The following is a 17,518-nucleotide window of genomic DNA, read 5'->3' on the forward strand; positions in this document are numbered from 1 at the left end:
AGAGATTTTCAGGTGGCAAATAGGGCTTCCAGGGGAAGGAGAGATCGTCAAAAATGGCTGCTTCCCCACTACAGTGGTCAAGTTCTTTGGGAAGTTCTGTTAGGCTGCTCTCTTGCTGCCCCAGTGCATCCTCCTTGCTCTTGTATGTCTGTCATTCTTATTTCCATTCACTTGTCACTTCCAGATATGAAGTGACATGACCCACTTGTACATGTCCAAAGCATGCTCTGTGCCACAACATTTCTAACATTTACTGGTAAATCTCAAGGCTAAGAAAGAGAAAGAACTGTGCATTTTTTCTTTGACAGGAGAATAAGAAACTGAAGGCAAGAACTGAATAGATTTCATCCTAATGCGCAATACTTCCTTCTGAACTTCATTTAAGGCTAACTGCTCCAGAGCTAGCTGATCTATGATGAAGCAAGTCTCTGATTTAAACCTCACCTCTGCCATGAACTCATTAGGTGGCCTTAAGCGAACCTCTCCCTCTCAGCCTCAGACCCCAATCTTCTATATGGGAATAATAATCCCCATTTATCTTAGGGGGTTGTTGTAAGGATTACAGAAAAAGCCATACATGCAAACCTCTTTGGACACTTGACTGAGCTGAACAAATGCTAAATACTAAGGTCATGCACACAACTGTGGCAGCAACGGGGAGGGCGGGTGTGGCGGAGAAGCAAGGTTGGACCTACCTTCCCCCAGAAGATCTGCAGCCTCCTCTTCAGTGTGCCATCATGCACCTACATGATCCACGCTGCTCTCAGCAGCATGGATCGCTGAGAGGCCAGGAAAAGAAGTCTAGGCCCCAGATATTTCAAAATGCACTGCGTGACAAGTGCGGTGGATTCAGGGAATCCCCTGTTAGTTGGGCGCCCTAGTCACCCGACTCTGTGTGTGCTCAGGCTGTGTGCAGCCCAAGCACCCACATGACCCCACACTTGTGCCCTTAACCCTGGCTAAACACCGCAGTAAAATGTTCGATTAGGCGGGGCGGAAGCGCTGGGATTGGGAGCGATCCCAGGGCTCCACATGAGCAGCCTTACCCTAGCTGGGCTGCCCTAGCCTGGGTTAGGCTGCTCATGAGAATAGCCTCATTACTTAACAAAAAAGGCCTACTGTTTAGCCAGCTGTGCCTATTAAGATGTAAAGATTTCCTTGCACTGGTCCCCACCATGCATGAATCTCCATTTAATGTGAATCGAATGGATATCTATACTTGCAGTATATGCATGTGATATAGGTAGAACTGCAGTATACCATGAGTTATCACACTGAAATCACACTTGATTGAGGAACTAAAGTTATACTACTACTACTACTAGTAGTAGTAGTACAGTAATAGTAGTAGTAGTAGTAGTACAGTAATACCAATACTAATAGTAGTAGTAGTAGTACAGTAATACCAATACTAATAATATTAATACTAATACTAATTATACTAATAAATACCACTTGCAGAGCAATGTGTGCAATCAGCAATCATCTACCTCCTAGCCCGGGATTTAATTACTGTAACTGCCACAAACAGAGTACACACAATCTATGCAGAAAAACTATTTGTACTCACAGGAAACTCCAGCAGGGGGGCCACACTGGCAAATAATTGCAGTACAAAGGGCTTACGATGCAGAATGTAGAACTGGCGGCAGGCAAATTCAATTGCTTGACGCAGCTGTGGGTTGCTTTCATAGTCAGCATATACCTGATTGGAAAGAAAATACTAAAAAGTACTGCTTGACATGACATCTTGATGCTGAACCTGCTCCACACATCCCCACATATTGTGAACCTGCTCCATATATCACAGCCACACACACAACCAAACTTTCTCTTTTTCACCCATGCTATATATGACGGCCATTCTTCATGGACTAATTTTATATTTCTCAACTTATGACCCTAAATTGTTCCCAGATTATGTGACGAGTGAACTGCCAGGATGTTCCACAATTATCAAAAAAAATTTAGATGGTGCCAGTGCATGTAGTAAAATCAGTACACTTTTGGCAGTTCCAAGGCAAATTTAACATAGCAGGACTTTCACTCTGGCTGGGGCCCTTCACTAGCAGAATTGGAATAATGGTGAGTTTAACACTATTTGTTTCCCTCTAACAGGACACTCACCTGTAGCATAGTGGGGAGGATCCACTGGTAGCCACTGAGAGAGAAGAGGTGGTTGAAATGCACAGCTGTGTTGATTACAGTGGCAGCATACTGCCTCAGCAGGGCACTGTCTTCAGGGTGTAGGATCAGGGCTCCATTGAAAACATGCAGGAACAGCATGATTTCATCTCCCCAGGGAAATTCACTGGGCATTCCCAGGAACATCTCCTCTAGTAGTTTAATCCACAGACTTTTCTGAAGAGTGTCAAGGCCAAAGAGCTCCTTTCCAGCTAGAAGTACAAGGAGAGTAATGTCAGAGTTCAATTCAGCAGTTATTCCAAATAATATGGCCTTCCCTGGCACCTAATGCAAATTTCTGTTTTCAGTAGCCCCTATAGAAAAAAATCTTGTTATTCCTTTGGTTACAGCCAATATTTAAAGGACGACTGGATATGGATGGTATATCTTATTGAACCTTTCTGATCTGACAATAACTTCATTATCACTGTACTATGAAATGTTAGACAAATGGTATCTACGGGCATTTAATTGTATCCAGGCAGCAATATGAAAACTTCTGCTGAAATTTGCCCTTGGAATCTCAGCAAAAAGCTTTTGCTTTGGTACCTTGTGGGTCATTGAAAAGTGAGAATTCTGCATCAATGGCACTGCGAGGGAAAGAGGGCAAACGGAGGAGATCCTCTTGCAGCAAAGACACATGGGATTGCTTATGAGCAACAGGGATTTTCTGTGTCAGTGAAATGAGGAATAGCACCCGGCCCACTTCTTCTAGCTTGCGTGTAAACACCTAGTAAAACAGCCAGAAAAATGGATTAGAAGCATTCGTGGTTGTACACATACATACACAAAATTAGGTCTACAGCTAGTTACACATTGTTTGTTCCACTAAATCCAGTGGGCTTAAGCAGTTACAATTCACACTCTGTTCATTTATACAGTGGGTTTCTTATCATTTTCAAAACTCTTGCAAATTACAGGAGACTCTTGAATGTCACGGGGGTAACATTCCATGTACGTATGCAAACATTAAAACTGCAATACAGGCTGAGTATCCCTTATCAGGATTGCTTGGGACCAGAAGTGTTCCGGATTTCAGATTTTTCCGGATTTTGGAATATTTGCATAATGAGATATTTTGGGCATGGGATCCAAGACTAAATACAAAAGGTTACTGTATTTTATTTTTTTAGGTTTTATTTAAAGTATAAAAACAAATAAGCATTGAATTTACGATAACTACAGGCCTCTTTGACATTTTTGACATTATCCTGTACTGTACCTTTAACAAACAGAGCAGGCAGCAACAGAGCACCAAAACAGACACCAACAGAGCGGGCGCCAAACTGAGCAGGGAGCGTAGGAGGGGGGCTTTCCCTTTTCCCTCTAGGGCCAAAGCGTTAACATCAACAACTTTTAAAAGCTTCACAATAAAAATATAGCTGCAACTAGAGAGAATTACAGACAATATCCCTGTCACTAACAGCCTTCTGAAATAAATAAGTTTTGACTGAATGTTTAAAAGCAGAAACATTGGGAATCTGCGAGTGAGTGAGTTGAGGCATTTTGTTTTTGTTACAGCGTGGTGTCTGGATTTTGGGGCATTCTGGATTTCGGATGTCCGGATAAGGGATACTCAACCTGTACTCAAGGCTTAAACCTAACTCAAAAAATTGGGTTAGGTTTCTGGGAGTTAAATCCCCAACCCACTTCTCAGCTGAGAATCAGGTTGGGAATTTAAAAATTAAAAACCTTGAGCCCACTCCTTGTCTCCCCTTGCTGAGTCCCTTAAGGATGTGAGACTACCTATGCACCCAGGATGTAAACTCCTAGCTGGGCTCTGCACCCCAATGAGACCACAATTCCCAGGCTCCTCTGTGACAGGAAAGATTCAAAATTCCAAGCTCGATGCTGGCAGGCTGGCAATAGACTCTCTGGAGATGAATCAGCCCTGGGAGGGTTTTGGGCAGGCACCGGTCCAGATGGATAGTGGTTGGCCAGGGGTGGAGGTTTGGATGTAAAGAGAGAGCAGGCTTTTCAGAGGTGAGCACTTCCCAAAAGGAGCAGAGGGTGGTGCTGTGGCTAAAGAAGTGGCATTGGCTGCCCTTTTGTGGGCAACTTCCTGGTACTGTATACAAATTAGCTCTCAAGGGTACCATGAAAGATCGAAACTACCCCACATTTAGTGAAAACTAAATTTGTGTAACAGGAAGTTGCCCCGCAAAAAGCAAAACTGCGGAAGTTGGATCCACAATATCTGCAGGTCTCCTGGGCACTGATTTGTATTATATAACATTCTACTAACTCCCTCAATCACAGTTTCCCAAGCCAGTTAATTTTCATCCAATGGTCCTTGTTTTGAATCTACTTCTGAGGCCACAAAAATTGTAATGAAAATACAATCCATTTTTTCATTGTGTCTCCTATTGGAAAAGATCTGTGGTAACAGAATACCTGTTTCTGAATGAGTTCTTGCCCCTTTTCTGGGTGCATGTGTACCAGATTAAGTTGGGGAGATACTGATCTTCGAAATGGATAAATATCACGGACATAGGTCTGCAGTGGAACAACAAAAATCAGGAAATATGTTTTACAAATTAAATAATATACCTACAATTGCAGTTATTGTGGTAGGCTCTTTTAGCTGTAGCTGGACATTGTTAGTATCCCATCATAACATCTGCACAACATAAAACCCTAAATCTTGTGAATCTTCCTGTTAATTTACTATATGGGAAATAAATTACTATAGTTAATTTATTATAATTTACTGTGAACTGTGTGGTTTACAGAAGATTAGAAGAGAGAAGTACTCTTTTGCTGATACACAAACTGATTTTAGACATGGATAATAGACAAAATTATTACAGGACTGCTTGGAATAGAGACCTGGTTCCACCTCACAGATTTAGTTTGGTTTGATATATACAGTATTCTGGGTGTGATGTATATTACACCCAGAATATAATTATAATGATATATTATTGTGTTATATATATTTCACAATCATCACATTTAGTTAGGTTTGCAAAAGCCCATCTTAAATTGATATAAACAAGGCACATAAATCCGGCACATAAATACAATGCTTTAGATTAATCTGTTAGAAATCTATGGCAGATTATGTGTATATTTATAATTTATGGCAGTCATGTAAGAGGTTCAATGGTTGACATGTCCTGCAGTGTTACGCAGGTGGTTCTGAACTGCCCACACCACTGGGTCATCTAAAATACACCACTTTGCTTGCCAATGTGCAATAGCATTATTTCCAATGCACGTTGTGCCACAACATAATGATTACACAACAGTAAGTAGTCAAACAGCCCTGTTGCATAGCTTGTTTGTGTTTTAAATGCCCGCAGCAGAGTTGGCAGTTCAGAAATATACACATTACACTGAGGGATGTCAGTCAATATGTATTGGATTGTGACACTGGATAAGGTCACAAATAAGAGGCATTGGAATTAATATTGTCCCTGGATGGTCTTGTTCAATAGATCTGACAAAAGACTTCATATTTTGGATAGACTACTTAGAGCAAGGCTGCAGAACTTTGGGTCTTCTGCAGATGTCCATCATCTCTTACTATTGGCCCCTGTGAGGCCACTGTGACTGGGGATTCTGGGATTGTAGTCCAAAAACAACTGGAGAGCCAAAGTTGTGCAGCTCTGACTCAGACAAATATTTTTGGTAGCAGCTAAAGTAGTTGTCGCTAGACACTGGAAATCTACCATCTGTGAAGGAACACTTATTAAAGATACATACTTGTAGAAATTGATACGTTGATGGATATAGTGTGATGGAGAAATAGGTTTATTGTACAAATGGTTGTCATTTATTCCATTATGTATGGGAATATATCTTGTAATTCTGTGCCACTAGATTATAATATTTTTTTCTGAAATATTGGATTTTGTGTTTGTTTATTAAGAATAATAACAAAATACTTTCCCACCTTTTAATGCCTTAAATTGGATGTATGCTCATTAATCCAAAATGAAACACTGAGTATAGACAACAGTCTTATTTTATTTTATCATACTCCCAAGATGGTGCAACCTGCATATTATATAGATAATCATTTCACATATGAAGTAGTCAACAGTAATTAAAGCTGTATAAAATCAGCACACAAAATGTTGCCTCACCTTGTTATAATGAATAAGGTTCCATCGCTTATCCATTAAAAAGTAGTTAGAAGATTGGGATTCTGGTACGTTAAAAAATTCCAGACATTCCTGACACAGATAGAAACAAGCATCAGGAATTTTATACTGATCGAGTTGTACAACAGTTATATGTGACCTTCAGTGTCTACTCAGGTAGATCCTTTTTTCTAGAATTGCATTTTTTTCATTAGAGAAAGGTATTAATTTCAGGTACATTTCCAAAAATGTACTAAAACTATGTCCCATGAGAAGTTTTGTTACATCTCTCCTCTCCCTTTCTCCACTGCATACCATTTCAAGCCTTCCACCACAAAGAAGACTACAAAGGAAAAGTATAAGCAAATGACAAATGTGCATACAAAGTGTACTGTGTTAATTCTTTAAAAAACTATGCAGGTAACTGATTAAAACAGAAGAATAATTCCCCCATATTACCTATAAAGCTCTTCAAGGCTTGGGTCCAGGGTATTTAAGATTGCCTTCTTTGTCATGAACCTGCTGCTTATTAAGATGATCTAGACAGGTCCGGCTACGGTTGCCACCAGACCATTCGATGGCAACTCAGGACTGGGCCTTCTTGGTGGCTGCCCTGGGGCTTTGGAATAAGCTCCCTATCAAAATAAGAGCATCTCCAGCTCTGATTGCTTTTAGGAAGATCTTCAAGACACACCTGTTTTTAGGGGTACGTAGAAAATGCATTTTGCATTCCATTCCGAGCTCAGAATGGAACAAAAAATGTACGAAACATTCCGTCGGAGCAACTGGGCAAGCTGATGGAACAACCCCAGCCTGTTGGAATAGACTGACCCTGTTCTGAGTTCCATTCCAGAATCCAAAATAGTGTTCGGAATGGGGTCAGAATGTTCTGCCTCTGAGTGGGCCGTTCCACTCAGATCTCAGAATAGGCTCCACTTTTTAGGAGTGTTCCGATCTTGGAACCTTTGAAATGGCCCATTTTGAGGTGGAATGCTTTGACCTCGGAATGTTCTGCACACTCCTACCTGTTTTCTCAGGCTATTAAGTGAAATTACTTTTAAACTGTTTGTTTTTATTCCACTTAAAATTGTTTTAACTTTTTTATTTTGTGAAATTGTTGTAATTGTTTTTACTTAGTTTTATATTTGTTGTGTTTTAAATTGTGTATATTGCTTAGAGATACACTTATCAGGCGGTATATAAAAATAAATAAATAATTATCTGAACTAAACCCTTAGAGAGGCAATAACTCTACATTAAATAAAGCAAAACTAACACTGTGGCTATATCGGAGCTGATGATACATGCAAATGGATATTGTATCAAATCAGTCCTCACAGAGAAATGAGGATTCATATGTCTTAAATTCTGAAATACTAGAGGATTTTTAAAAGTTAGGCGTCAAGATGTGCTGCTAAATTGTTTCAATAAAATAATAATTCAAACCTTTAACAGTGCTTCAAACTGGGTGTCTTCATGGACTGGTAACTGGGTTGGGATATCACACTCATTTTGTCCATGAACTACCAAGGTTTTTGTGCCTATGAAAAGCAAAGGTGCCATAACATAATCTAAGTCATATTGTACTTGACTACAAAAGACCAAAACTACAGAGTAAGATTAAGTCTAGAGTGTGTGTGTGTGGCGGGGGGAGTCCTGGCTGACATACAGTGTGCATGCACCAGTGCGGTAAGGAAGTGGCAGTTTTTAATGCCCAACCCTTCTCCAGGAAGTCCTCTGGGTCACCCAAAAATATGTCCCTGAGGGTTGCACAACGATTAGGGTCATATTTTCGGGTGACACAGAGGGCTTCCTGGGGAAGGGGAGGGAGTCAAAAATTGCCCCTTCCCTCTTGCTCTGGTGCAGTTATATGGGAAGTTCTGTTACGCTGCTCTCTCACTGCACCAGTGCATCCTCCTTGCTCTGTATGTCAGCACATACTTGGAACCCACTGATCAGTATTTGCATGTAAAATTAATAGATGAGGATTATTCTTACTGAAACACACTACTAGCTAGGGAGACAGGCAAGTCTTGTATTATCCTGTTTCTAAATATCCAGAAACATTTGTGATTATTCACATCTTATATTAACATCTCAATTCCATGGAATCCATCTAGAAAATAATAACACGGGGTATTTGTCTCAAGAAACAGTATTGCTAGATCAGTTCTCAATATACTGAAGACATGGTTAACCCAGAGCCCATGAGCCATATATTCTAGCATATGGAGTCCTATTTTGAACTCCTGCTGGTGGTAGTTCTGCACTCACAATGTTGGTTGCTTACCAAACTGCTTATTTTGACTTGCACCCCTCTGGAAGCCATGAACACTGGCTGCTCAAAACTTCACTCATTGTGTCATGTGGAGATGGTGCAATATGGTTCTCTGAATGAGAACCAGTCAATTCACCCCAATGGAGGAGAAAGGGAAAAGGTCTGATCATCCAAATAAATACTATTAGGACAATCTCTATTGTTTAAATGGATATATGATATATGAAATCTAGACATTCTTTAAGAGAAAAGAACATTGGTTACTTACTGTGATGGCTTCTTCTTGCTGCTGGAACAAAAGACATCTCCTGTGGGTTATCCTTCCCACATGCTCCAGAGGCAGGACTATGCTAATGAACTGCAAGCTTTAAGAGCCTGGGAAGGATAGCCCAACCCAGTTTCTAATGTCCAAGTCTATCAGTAACAGTAAAAAAGACAGCCGATAGAGAAGGAAAAATATATTTATGCAACCTAAGTAACTGTGTCCCCAGTAGTCCGGATAAGCCAGCAGGGTGGGTCAAGATGCCCTCCATTCCAGCAGCAAGAAGAAGCCTTCACAGTAAGTAACCAATGTTTTTTTCTCTTCTGATGGAGGAGGACATCTCCTGTGGGACTTGCCACAGATTAAGAGACCTGGGTGGGACGTCCCCGACCCCTGAGGAAGAGCTTGCTGCAGTACCCTTCTGCCAAAGGATGCAGTAGTGGATCTGAAGATGTCCAATTGGTAATGCTTTGTGAATGACAAGGGAAATGCCCATGTTGCCGCCTTGCAGATTTCTGAAATGGGAGGTGGCAAATGCTGCCGACGTAGCTGCTGCTCTGGTGGAGTGTGCGGTAACATTGGAGGTGCTGTGCACAATCTTACGTGCTGTGTTTTGTATGCTAAGCGAATACACGCTTTGATCAACCTGGCAATGCTGGCTGTTTATACCTTCTGGCCCATGAAGGTATGGCACAAAAAGCAAATCAGCAGAATAGAAGGAGTCTGTGTGCTTGAGATAAGTCTTTAAGCATCTAGGAACATCTAGTTTGTGCCATGCTTTCTCCAGGTGGTAAACTGTACTTGGGCAAAATGAAGGCAATAAAATGTCCTGTTAATGATGGAAGACAAATGAGACTTTGGGAACAAAAGAGGAATCAACCTAACGGAATCCTGAGAATATACACATACATGTTTGTAAGCAGACAGGGCCTGTAATTCTGATATTCTCCTAGCAGACATGAGATCCGTTAAGAAGGCCAATGTGAATGACAGCAGCCTTGGGAGAATGGAACACACGGGTTCAAAGGGAGGAGTTTGTAAAGCCTTTAGCACCATATGCAGATTCCAGGTTAGAAATCAATGTACAATAGGTGGAGAGAGGAGAGTGGCTCTTCTGAGGAATTGCTTAAGATGAGGATGGCTGGATAGGTTCTTCTTGCCCTGCACAGATAGCACACTAGATATAGCCGCTGCTTGCACTTTTTAGGGTATTGGCTTTCAGGTCCTTGTCTAGTCCCTCCTGGAGGAAGGCTAAAAGCTCTCTGACCTCATATTTATGCTTTTGAATTTGATGTTTGGTGTACCCACGCAAGAAGGCTCTCCAGATGTATTGGTAGATATGATTTATGGATGGTACTGAGCACACTAAGTCAGTAACCGTTGAGGCTTAAGAGGTTCTGCTCAGTCTCTAGGTGGCTAACTTCAACCAAGCCAGGTTGTGGTGTAAGACAGAGCCTTGCTGGATTAGGTTTGGGATTACTGGCAGAAACTAGAGTCTCTGTATGGCTAAGTGCAGAATCTCTGGGAACCAGGTCCTATTGAGCCAATATGGAGTTACAGAAATTACGTCCACTCTGTCCATGTGTACTTTGCACAGGAACTGACTTATCACTGGAACCAGAGGGAAGGCATACAGTAAAGCTGGGGCCATGGGCTCAATAAAGCGTCCACCATCTCAGCTCCCTGACATGGGAATCTGCTGAAAAATCGGTCTGTTTTGGCATTGTTTAGGAATGAAAACAGATCTACATGTGGGTGACTGAAATGTGATCATGGAGAAGACCTGGGGATTGGGGCTCCAGTCTGCTGGGTTGATGTCCTGTCTCCTGAGCCAATCTGATTGGGAGTTGTGAGACGCCTTGATGTGGTGCGCCCACAGAGAGGCCAGATTAGCTTCTGTCCACTGGAGAAGAAGAGTGGATTCTTGTTGCAAGGATCAGGACCTGGTATCCCTGTCTGTTCACATGTGCCTTTGTGGTTACATTGTCCACCCTGACAAGTATATGTTGGTGACTGACGTCATTTGAAGGCTAATAAAGCCATGCGAATTGCCCTTAATTCCAGCCAGTTTATACTGTGCAGGCATTTCTGTTTCAACCATCTCCCCTGTGCTGAGTGTTGGAGGCAGTGCCCCCGTCCCCGCTCAACCCATGAGGCTGGCATCCGTGGTTATAATTAACCTGGGCAGGTCTAGAAACTGCTTGCTGACCTGGGGAGGTCCACCATGATAGAGACTGGTAAGCTTGAAAAGTGCACATTCAATTGTCATTTTTGTGCAATGGCATTCTGAAATGGTAGGAGGAATCACTGGCGGGGGGAGGGTATCTTTGATGAAATTGGGCTCACTATACTGCATCTAGGAATGCCAACATAAGACCCAGTAGGAGAGCCAGAGATAGTAAGGGCACGTCTTGAAACAGTGGAATCCCTTGTATGGTATCTAAGAGCTTCTGTGAGTGCACTGGGGGGAGAAGGAACTTGTCTCTGACAGTGTCTATTATGACCCCCCCAAGATGCTGGATCCTTTGTATGCAGATGAGATCGTTCTTGGTCATGTTGACCAGAAAGTTGTGCTGTGTTAGTCTTTGAATAGTCATGTCTATGTCCCTGTAAATGCTTGGAAGATAACATAAGAACATAAGAACAGCCCTGCTAGATCACAAGGCCCATCTAATCCAGCATCCTGTGTCACACAGTGGTCTTCCAGATGCCTCTGGGAAGCCCATAGGCAAGAGGTATGTGCATGCCCTCTCTCTTGCTGTTGCTCCCCTGGGAACTGATATTGAGGGGCATCGTACCTCTGAGGCTGGAGATGGCCCACCAGACTAGAGATGGCCCACCAGGCTGGAGATGGCCACCAGACTAGTAGCCATTGAAAGACCTGTCCTCCATGAATCTGTCTAAGCCCCTTTTAAAGCTATCCAAGCTGGTGGCCATCACCACATCCCATGGCAAGGAATTCCATAGATTAATTATGTGCTGTGTGAAAAAGTACTTTCGCTTGTTCGTCCTAAATTTCCCAACTTTCAGTTTCATGGAGTGACCCCTGGTTCTAGTGTTGTGAGAGAGGGAGAAAAAATTATCTCTGTCTACCCTCTCCACTCCATGCATAATTTTATACACTTCAATCATGTCTCCCCTTAGTCGCCTCTTTTCCAAAGTAAAGAGCCCCAGATGCTGTAGCCTAGCCTCATAAGGAAGGTGCTCCAGGCCCCTGATCATTTTGGTTGCCCTCTTCTGCACCTTTTCCAGTTCTACAATATCCTTCTTAAGATACAGTGACCAAAGCTGTAGGCAGTACTCCAGATGTGGCTGCACCATAAATTTATATAAGGGCATTATAATATTAGCATTTTTTAAATTTTCAATCCCCTTCCTAATGATTTCTAGCATGGAATTAGCTTTTTTCACAGCCGCCACACACTGAGATGACACTTTCAACGAGCTGTCCACCACGACCCCAAGATCTCTCTCCTGGTTAGTCACCGACAGCTCAGATCCCATCAGAGTATATGTGAAGTTGGTGTTTTTTGCTCCAATGTGCATCACTTTACACTTGCTTACACTGAACCGCATCTGCCATTTTGTCCCCCAGTTTGAAGAGATCTTTTTGGAGTTCCTCACAATCTGTTGTGGATTTCACTACCCTAAATAGTTTAGTGTCATCTGCAAATTGGCCACTTTGCTGGTCAGCCCAACCTCTAGATTGTTTATGAACAAGTTAAAGAGCACTGGTCCCAGTACCGATTCCTGGGGGACCCCACTTCCTACCTACCTCCATTGTGAAAACTATCAATTTATTCCTATTGTTTCCTGTCCTTCAACCAGTTACCAATCCACACATAAACCTGTCCCTTATTCCATGAAGTTTACTCAAGAGCCTTTGTTGGGGAAATTTATCAAAAGCTTTTTGGAAGTCCAAGTATACTATGTCAACTGGATCACCTTTATCCACATTCCTGTTGACACTCTCAAAGAACTCCAAAAGGTTAGTGAGGCAAGACTTTCCCTTGCAGAAGCCATGCTGGTTCTCCTTCAACAAGGCCTGTTCTTCTATATGCTTAACAATTTTGTCCTTAAGTATGCTTTCCATCAATTTACCCAGCACCAAAGTTAAGCTGACAGGCTTGTAGTTTCCTGGATCCCCCCTGGATCCCTTCTTGAAAATTGGAGTCACGTTGGCTACTTTCCAGTCCTCTGGCACATTGCCTGATTGTAGGGACAAGTTATATATTTTTGCTAGGAGATCGGCAATTTCGCTTTTGAGTTCCCTCAGAACTCTTGGGTGGATGCCATCTGGCCCTGGCGATTTGTTAATTTTTAGCTTTTCAAGACAGTTTAGATTAGAACATCTTCCCTTGTCACCTCAAATTCACCCAGTTCCTCAGACCCTAAACCTGAAAAACTCAATTCTGGAGAGGGTATATGGTCAGTATCCTCCACTGTGAAGACAGATGCAAAGAACTCATTCAGCTTCTCTGCAATCTCCTTATCCTCCTTAATAATCCCTTTCATACCCTCATCATCTAAGGGTCCAACCACCTCCCTGGCAGGTATTCTACTTCTGATATATTTAAAGAAGTTTTTGTTATTCCCCTTGACACTTCTAGCTACTGTTTATGCTCAAAAACTCTCTCTTTGCATCCCTTATTGTGTCCTTGCATTGCTTTTGCCAGAGTTTATGTTCCTTCCTGTTCTCTTCATTTGGGCAGGACTTCCATTTTCTGAAGGAAGCTTTCTTCCCTTTTATAGTTTCCCTGACTCTACTTGTTAGTCACGCTGGCATCCTTCTGAACTTGGTGGTACTTTTCCTCCTTTTTGGTATACATTCCAACTGTGCTTCTAGTACTGTAGTTTTAAATAAGTTCCATGCTTTCTGGAGTGATTTGACCCTCATGACTTTCTCTTTCAACTTCCTTTTTACCAGTCCCCTGATTTTTGAGAAGTTTCCTTTTCTGAAATCCAACGCATCTGTGTTGGACTTCCTTGACAATTCTCCACTCGCATATATGCTGAATTGGATCACACTATGGCCACTGCTACCCAATGGTTCTGCAACTCTGACATCTCACACCAGGTCCTGGGCACCACACAGGATTAAATCCAAAGTCACCATCTCTCTGGTTGGTTCTGCGACTAAGGCACAGTCATTTAGCACATCGAGAAATTTGGCCTCTCTGTCATTACCTAACTGTGAATTTACCCAGTCTATGTGTGGGTAGTTGAAGTCACCCATTATTACAGCCTTCTCTCTCTCTGATGCCTCTCTTATTTGTTTCTCCTACTCCAAGTCACTCTCAGCGCTTTGATCCAGAGGGCGATAGCATGTCCCTAGAAACACATTTCCTTTCAGTCCTCATAATGTTACCCATAATGATTATCTGCAGGACTCCACCTAGGTTATCTAGCTTACTGAAATCTATCCCTTCTTTGATATACAGCACCACTTCTCCCCCAACCCTCCCCTCCCTGTCCATTCTATAGAGTTTATATCCAGGAATAGAGTTTATATCCCACGGGTTCTCACCATTCCACCAGGTTTCTGTTACACCCACTATATTTATGTTTATAAATGTGGTGTTTATATTTAGTAACCTTGTACTCCAGCTCACCCATCTTGGCTTGGAGGCTTCTGGCATTGGTATACAGACACCTATAGGTTGGGTCCCTCACCTGGTGCTGGCGTATGCTATCCCCCTTACCATCATGTGACCTATTTGGCAAGCTGTCCTGTGTTTCCTTCTGCTCAACTTCTGGCTCTACTCTGTCCCCTTCTGGTTTATCCAAAACATGTTCACCTTCACACCTTAGGGGATTTTGCCAGCCAAAGCAGATACCACCCTGTTTCCACCGGCAATCCCCCAGGCGTCATTTTAAAAACTGCTCTGCGACCTTCTTGATTTTTAGTGCCAGCAGTCTGGTTCCATTTTGGTTCAAGTTTGCTGGTCAATGGACCGAATAAAGATGATTGATTGATTGATTTTGGTTCAAGTGGAGCCCATCCCTTTTGTACAGGCTTTGCTTTCCCCAAAATGTATACCAGTGCCTAATGAGTCTAAACCCTTTCTTCTGGCACCACCGTCTCATCCACGCATTGAGACCCCTCAGCTCTGCCTGTCTCGCTGTCCCTGCGTGTGGAATAGGTAGCACTTCAGAGAGCTGGAGCCCTTATCAGGAGATCATCCAGTAGGCCAGGATTCTGATCTCCCTTTAACCTTTGATGGTCTAACAGAGGCTCCAGAATCTTTGTGAAGACCCTTGGCACAGATGAAAGGCCAAATGGAAGGGGCTTGTATTGTTTATGGCTTCCTGCATAGTAAAAACGAAGAAAGGGGCAGCTGGTAGGATGGATGGGTATGCGTAGGTAAGCCTCCGTGCGGTCTGCCGAGGCTAGGTAGTCCCAATGGTGAAGTGCTTCTGCCACAGAGTGTAGAGTCTCCATCATAAATCTCCTGTGCCTGATGAACTTGCCTAGAAATTTTAGATCCAATATGGCCCTAAGAGTTCCATCTTTTTGTGGGGAGAGTCCAGGGAGAGAAAAAGGGAATGAATGGAAAAATAAAGTTTTAGGTTTTTTGTCAATACAGAAGAATTAACAAGGAAAAAAGGTAAGTGGAGGAGAAAAAAGGCACTGGAAAGAAAGGAAATGAGTGAGGAATAGAGCTTAAGAAAACAAGGCCTTAGAAAGGAGAAAGAGAAGCTATCCTTCGCAGGCTCTTAAAGCTTTTGTTCATTAGCATAGCCCTGTCTCTGGAGCACATGGGAAGGATAACCCACAGGAGATGTCCTCCTCCAGTAGCAGAGAAACTCAGTTTAAAAAGAGAACTGGTTTTGAAAGGTCTTGGGTCTATATCAATGGATGTAAAAACTGATTATGCATTTATTTATTACTAGGCATTTATTTCCACCTTTCAGTCACAAACTACCCAAGGTGGTTTATGATAATTTAAAATTACAATATACATAACATTAAACTAAATAAGCTAAAACAAGAATAAAAACCAGCAGCACATTAGGCAGTAATATAGCATCTTAGAGCAGCAAAAGCAAAAATATAAAGATGGAACTCAAACTAAAGATCCAAGTACTTGTAAAGATATGCCCTACCTGGCATTGAGGCAGTAACTAGTAGCTTCACTTCACATTGTTCTTTCTTCATAGTCTGCTTGAGATCCTTGAAGAAAAGTCCTTCTACATAGCCCACCACTTCCCACAGGAAAGTCAGAGTTGCTGAAATGGCATCCATGCCCCATTCACATGGTGTGCGCACGAAATACATAATCAGCCCCACCTATGGGTCATAAAGGGACACACTGCACTTGGTTTGATTTTGTAAAAAGCATACTTTTCTCATATATATTAGCTCTGCTCTAGGGATCCCTGGTTTTCAAAGTGAAAGGTCAGCTCAAAAAAGAGAAACATCCTGCTGCTAAGGAAATCATTCGCTCTTGACTTCCCAGGCCAGTTTTTGTACATGTTTGGACTGGACAGAGGAGCACTAATCTGCCCTATTATGAGTGAAACACGGCTGTAGAAGCTTTGTGCCTTCTGCTTGTGTTGACTAGCAGTATAAGTGACCCTCTCTTTTACAGACTTTTTGATTCCTTGATTAGTCTCTCACAGTAATGTTAAATCGTATTTTTGGTCCACAATGCCTATCACAAGCCTGCAGACAACAAAACATATATTAACATCCAAATCATCTTCATCTTGCATTGGTTACATTTGGGGGAGGCTTAAATAGTATTTTGAGGAGTTTCACAACAATGTTTTAGAACCCAGGATGTAATGTAGCAATAGCAATAGCAATAGCACTTACATTTATATACTGCTCTATAGCCGGAGCTCTCTAACAATGATTTAGCATATTGCCCCCAACATTCTGGGTACTCATTTTAGAATTATGTAAATAATTCTAAAAATACAGGTAATCATAAATAATATCCCCTTCAGCCGAAAGCACCTGTCCAGCCCACAATTATGTCCCTGAGAGCTGTGCAACCCTCGGGGAAATAATAGCATTAGTGTGGATGTTGGAGATTGTTTTTGTTATTTATTATTGTTATTGGTAATTTAAACAGTTTTTAAGTGCTTATGGTGTCTGTCGTCACAACTACTCTGTGAAGTGGGAATTCTGGCTGTAGGTGAAGTTCCTAAGGGTACTGAGTAGGTCATCTGAGAGCTGGTGTGATATTATTATTATTTTTTTACACACAGACGGATGTTATTGAGTGGTATTATTATTATTATTAGATTTCTATACTGCCCTTCCAAAAATGGCTCAAGGTGGTTTACACAGAGAAATAATAAATAAATAAGTTGGAACCCTGTCCCCAAAGGGCTCACAATCAAAAAGGCAACATCAGATAGGCACCAGCAACCGTCACTGGAGGTACTGTGCTGGGATTGGATAGAGCCAGTTATTCTCCACCTGCTAAGAAATTGCTCTACAAATCAGAAAGTCCCTGAGTTGAAGTTTGCCTCTGCCAGGGATTCAATAGGTGGCACCTCTCTCAGCCTCAGCCCCCTCTCTTCAATCTGCAGTACGGGAAATATGGATTTAAAATATTGACTAGTCTTATAAGGCTATTGTAAAATAAGGGAGCACTTTAAACACCCGAGCATTGCTATATATAAATATAAAATAAATATTGTTATTTGAACTGGGACTTGAGCTTAGATTTCTCTACTCTAGGGCTGCACAAC

General features: G+C 42.0%; 1 protein-coding gene across 11 annotated transcripts in view; it reads right to left on the reverse strand.

Moving 5' to 3' along the window:
- Positions 1-17,518, reverse strand: part of LOC128339464 (protein unc-80 homolog) — a 254,333-nt gene that overhangs the window by 72,036 nt on the left and 164,779 nt on the right. For all 11 annotated transcript variants that reach the window (XM_053283443.1, XM_053283442.1, XM_053283439.1 and 8 more), the window contains 7 exons: positions 15,920-16,103; positions 7,719-7,813; positions 6,276-6,365; positions 4,579-4,680; positions 2,734-2,914; positions 2,128-2,396; positions 1,571-1,705 (listed from right to left, as the gene is read on the reverse strand). In XM_053283443.1, the coding sequence (XP_053139418.1) occupies positions 1,571-1,705; positions 2,128-2,396; positions 2,734-2,914; positions 4,579-4,680; positions 6,276-6,365; positions 7,719-7,813; positions 15,920-16,103 (1,056 nt within the window). The remainder of the gene's footprint in view (positions 1-1,570; positions 1,706-2,127; positions 2,397-2,733; positions 2,915-4,578; positions 4,681-6,275; positions 6,366-7,718; positions 7,814-15,919; positions 16,104-17,518) is intronic.

This window comes from Hemicordylus capensis, chromosome 1, assembly GCF_027244095.1.
Source record: "Hemicordylus capensis ecotype Gifberg chromosome 1, rHemCap1.1.pri, whole genome shotgun sequence".
Classification (NCBI taxonomy): domain Eukaryota; kingdom Metazoa; phylum Chordata; class Lepidosauria; order Squamata; family Cordylidae; genus Hemicordylus; species Hemicordylus capensis.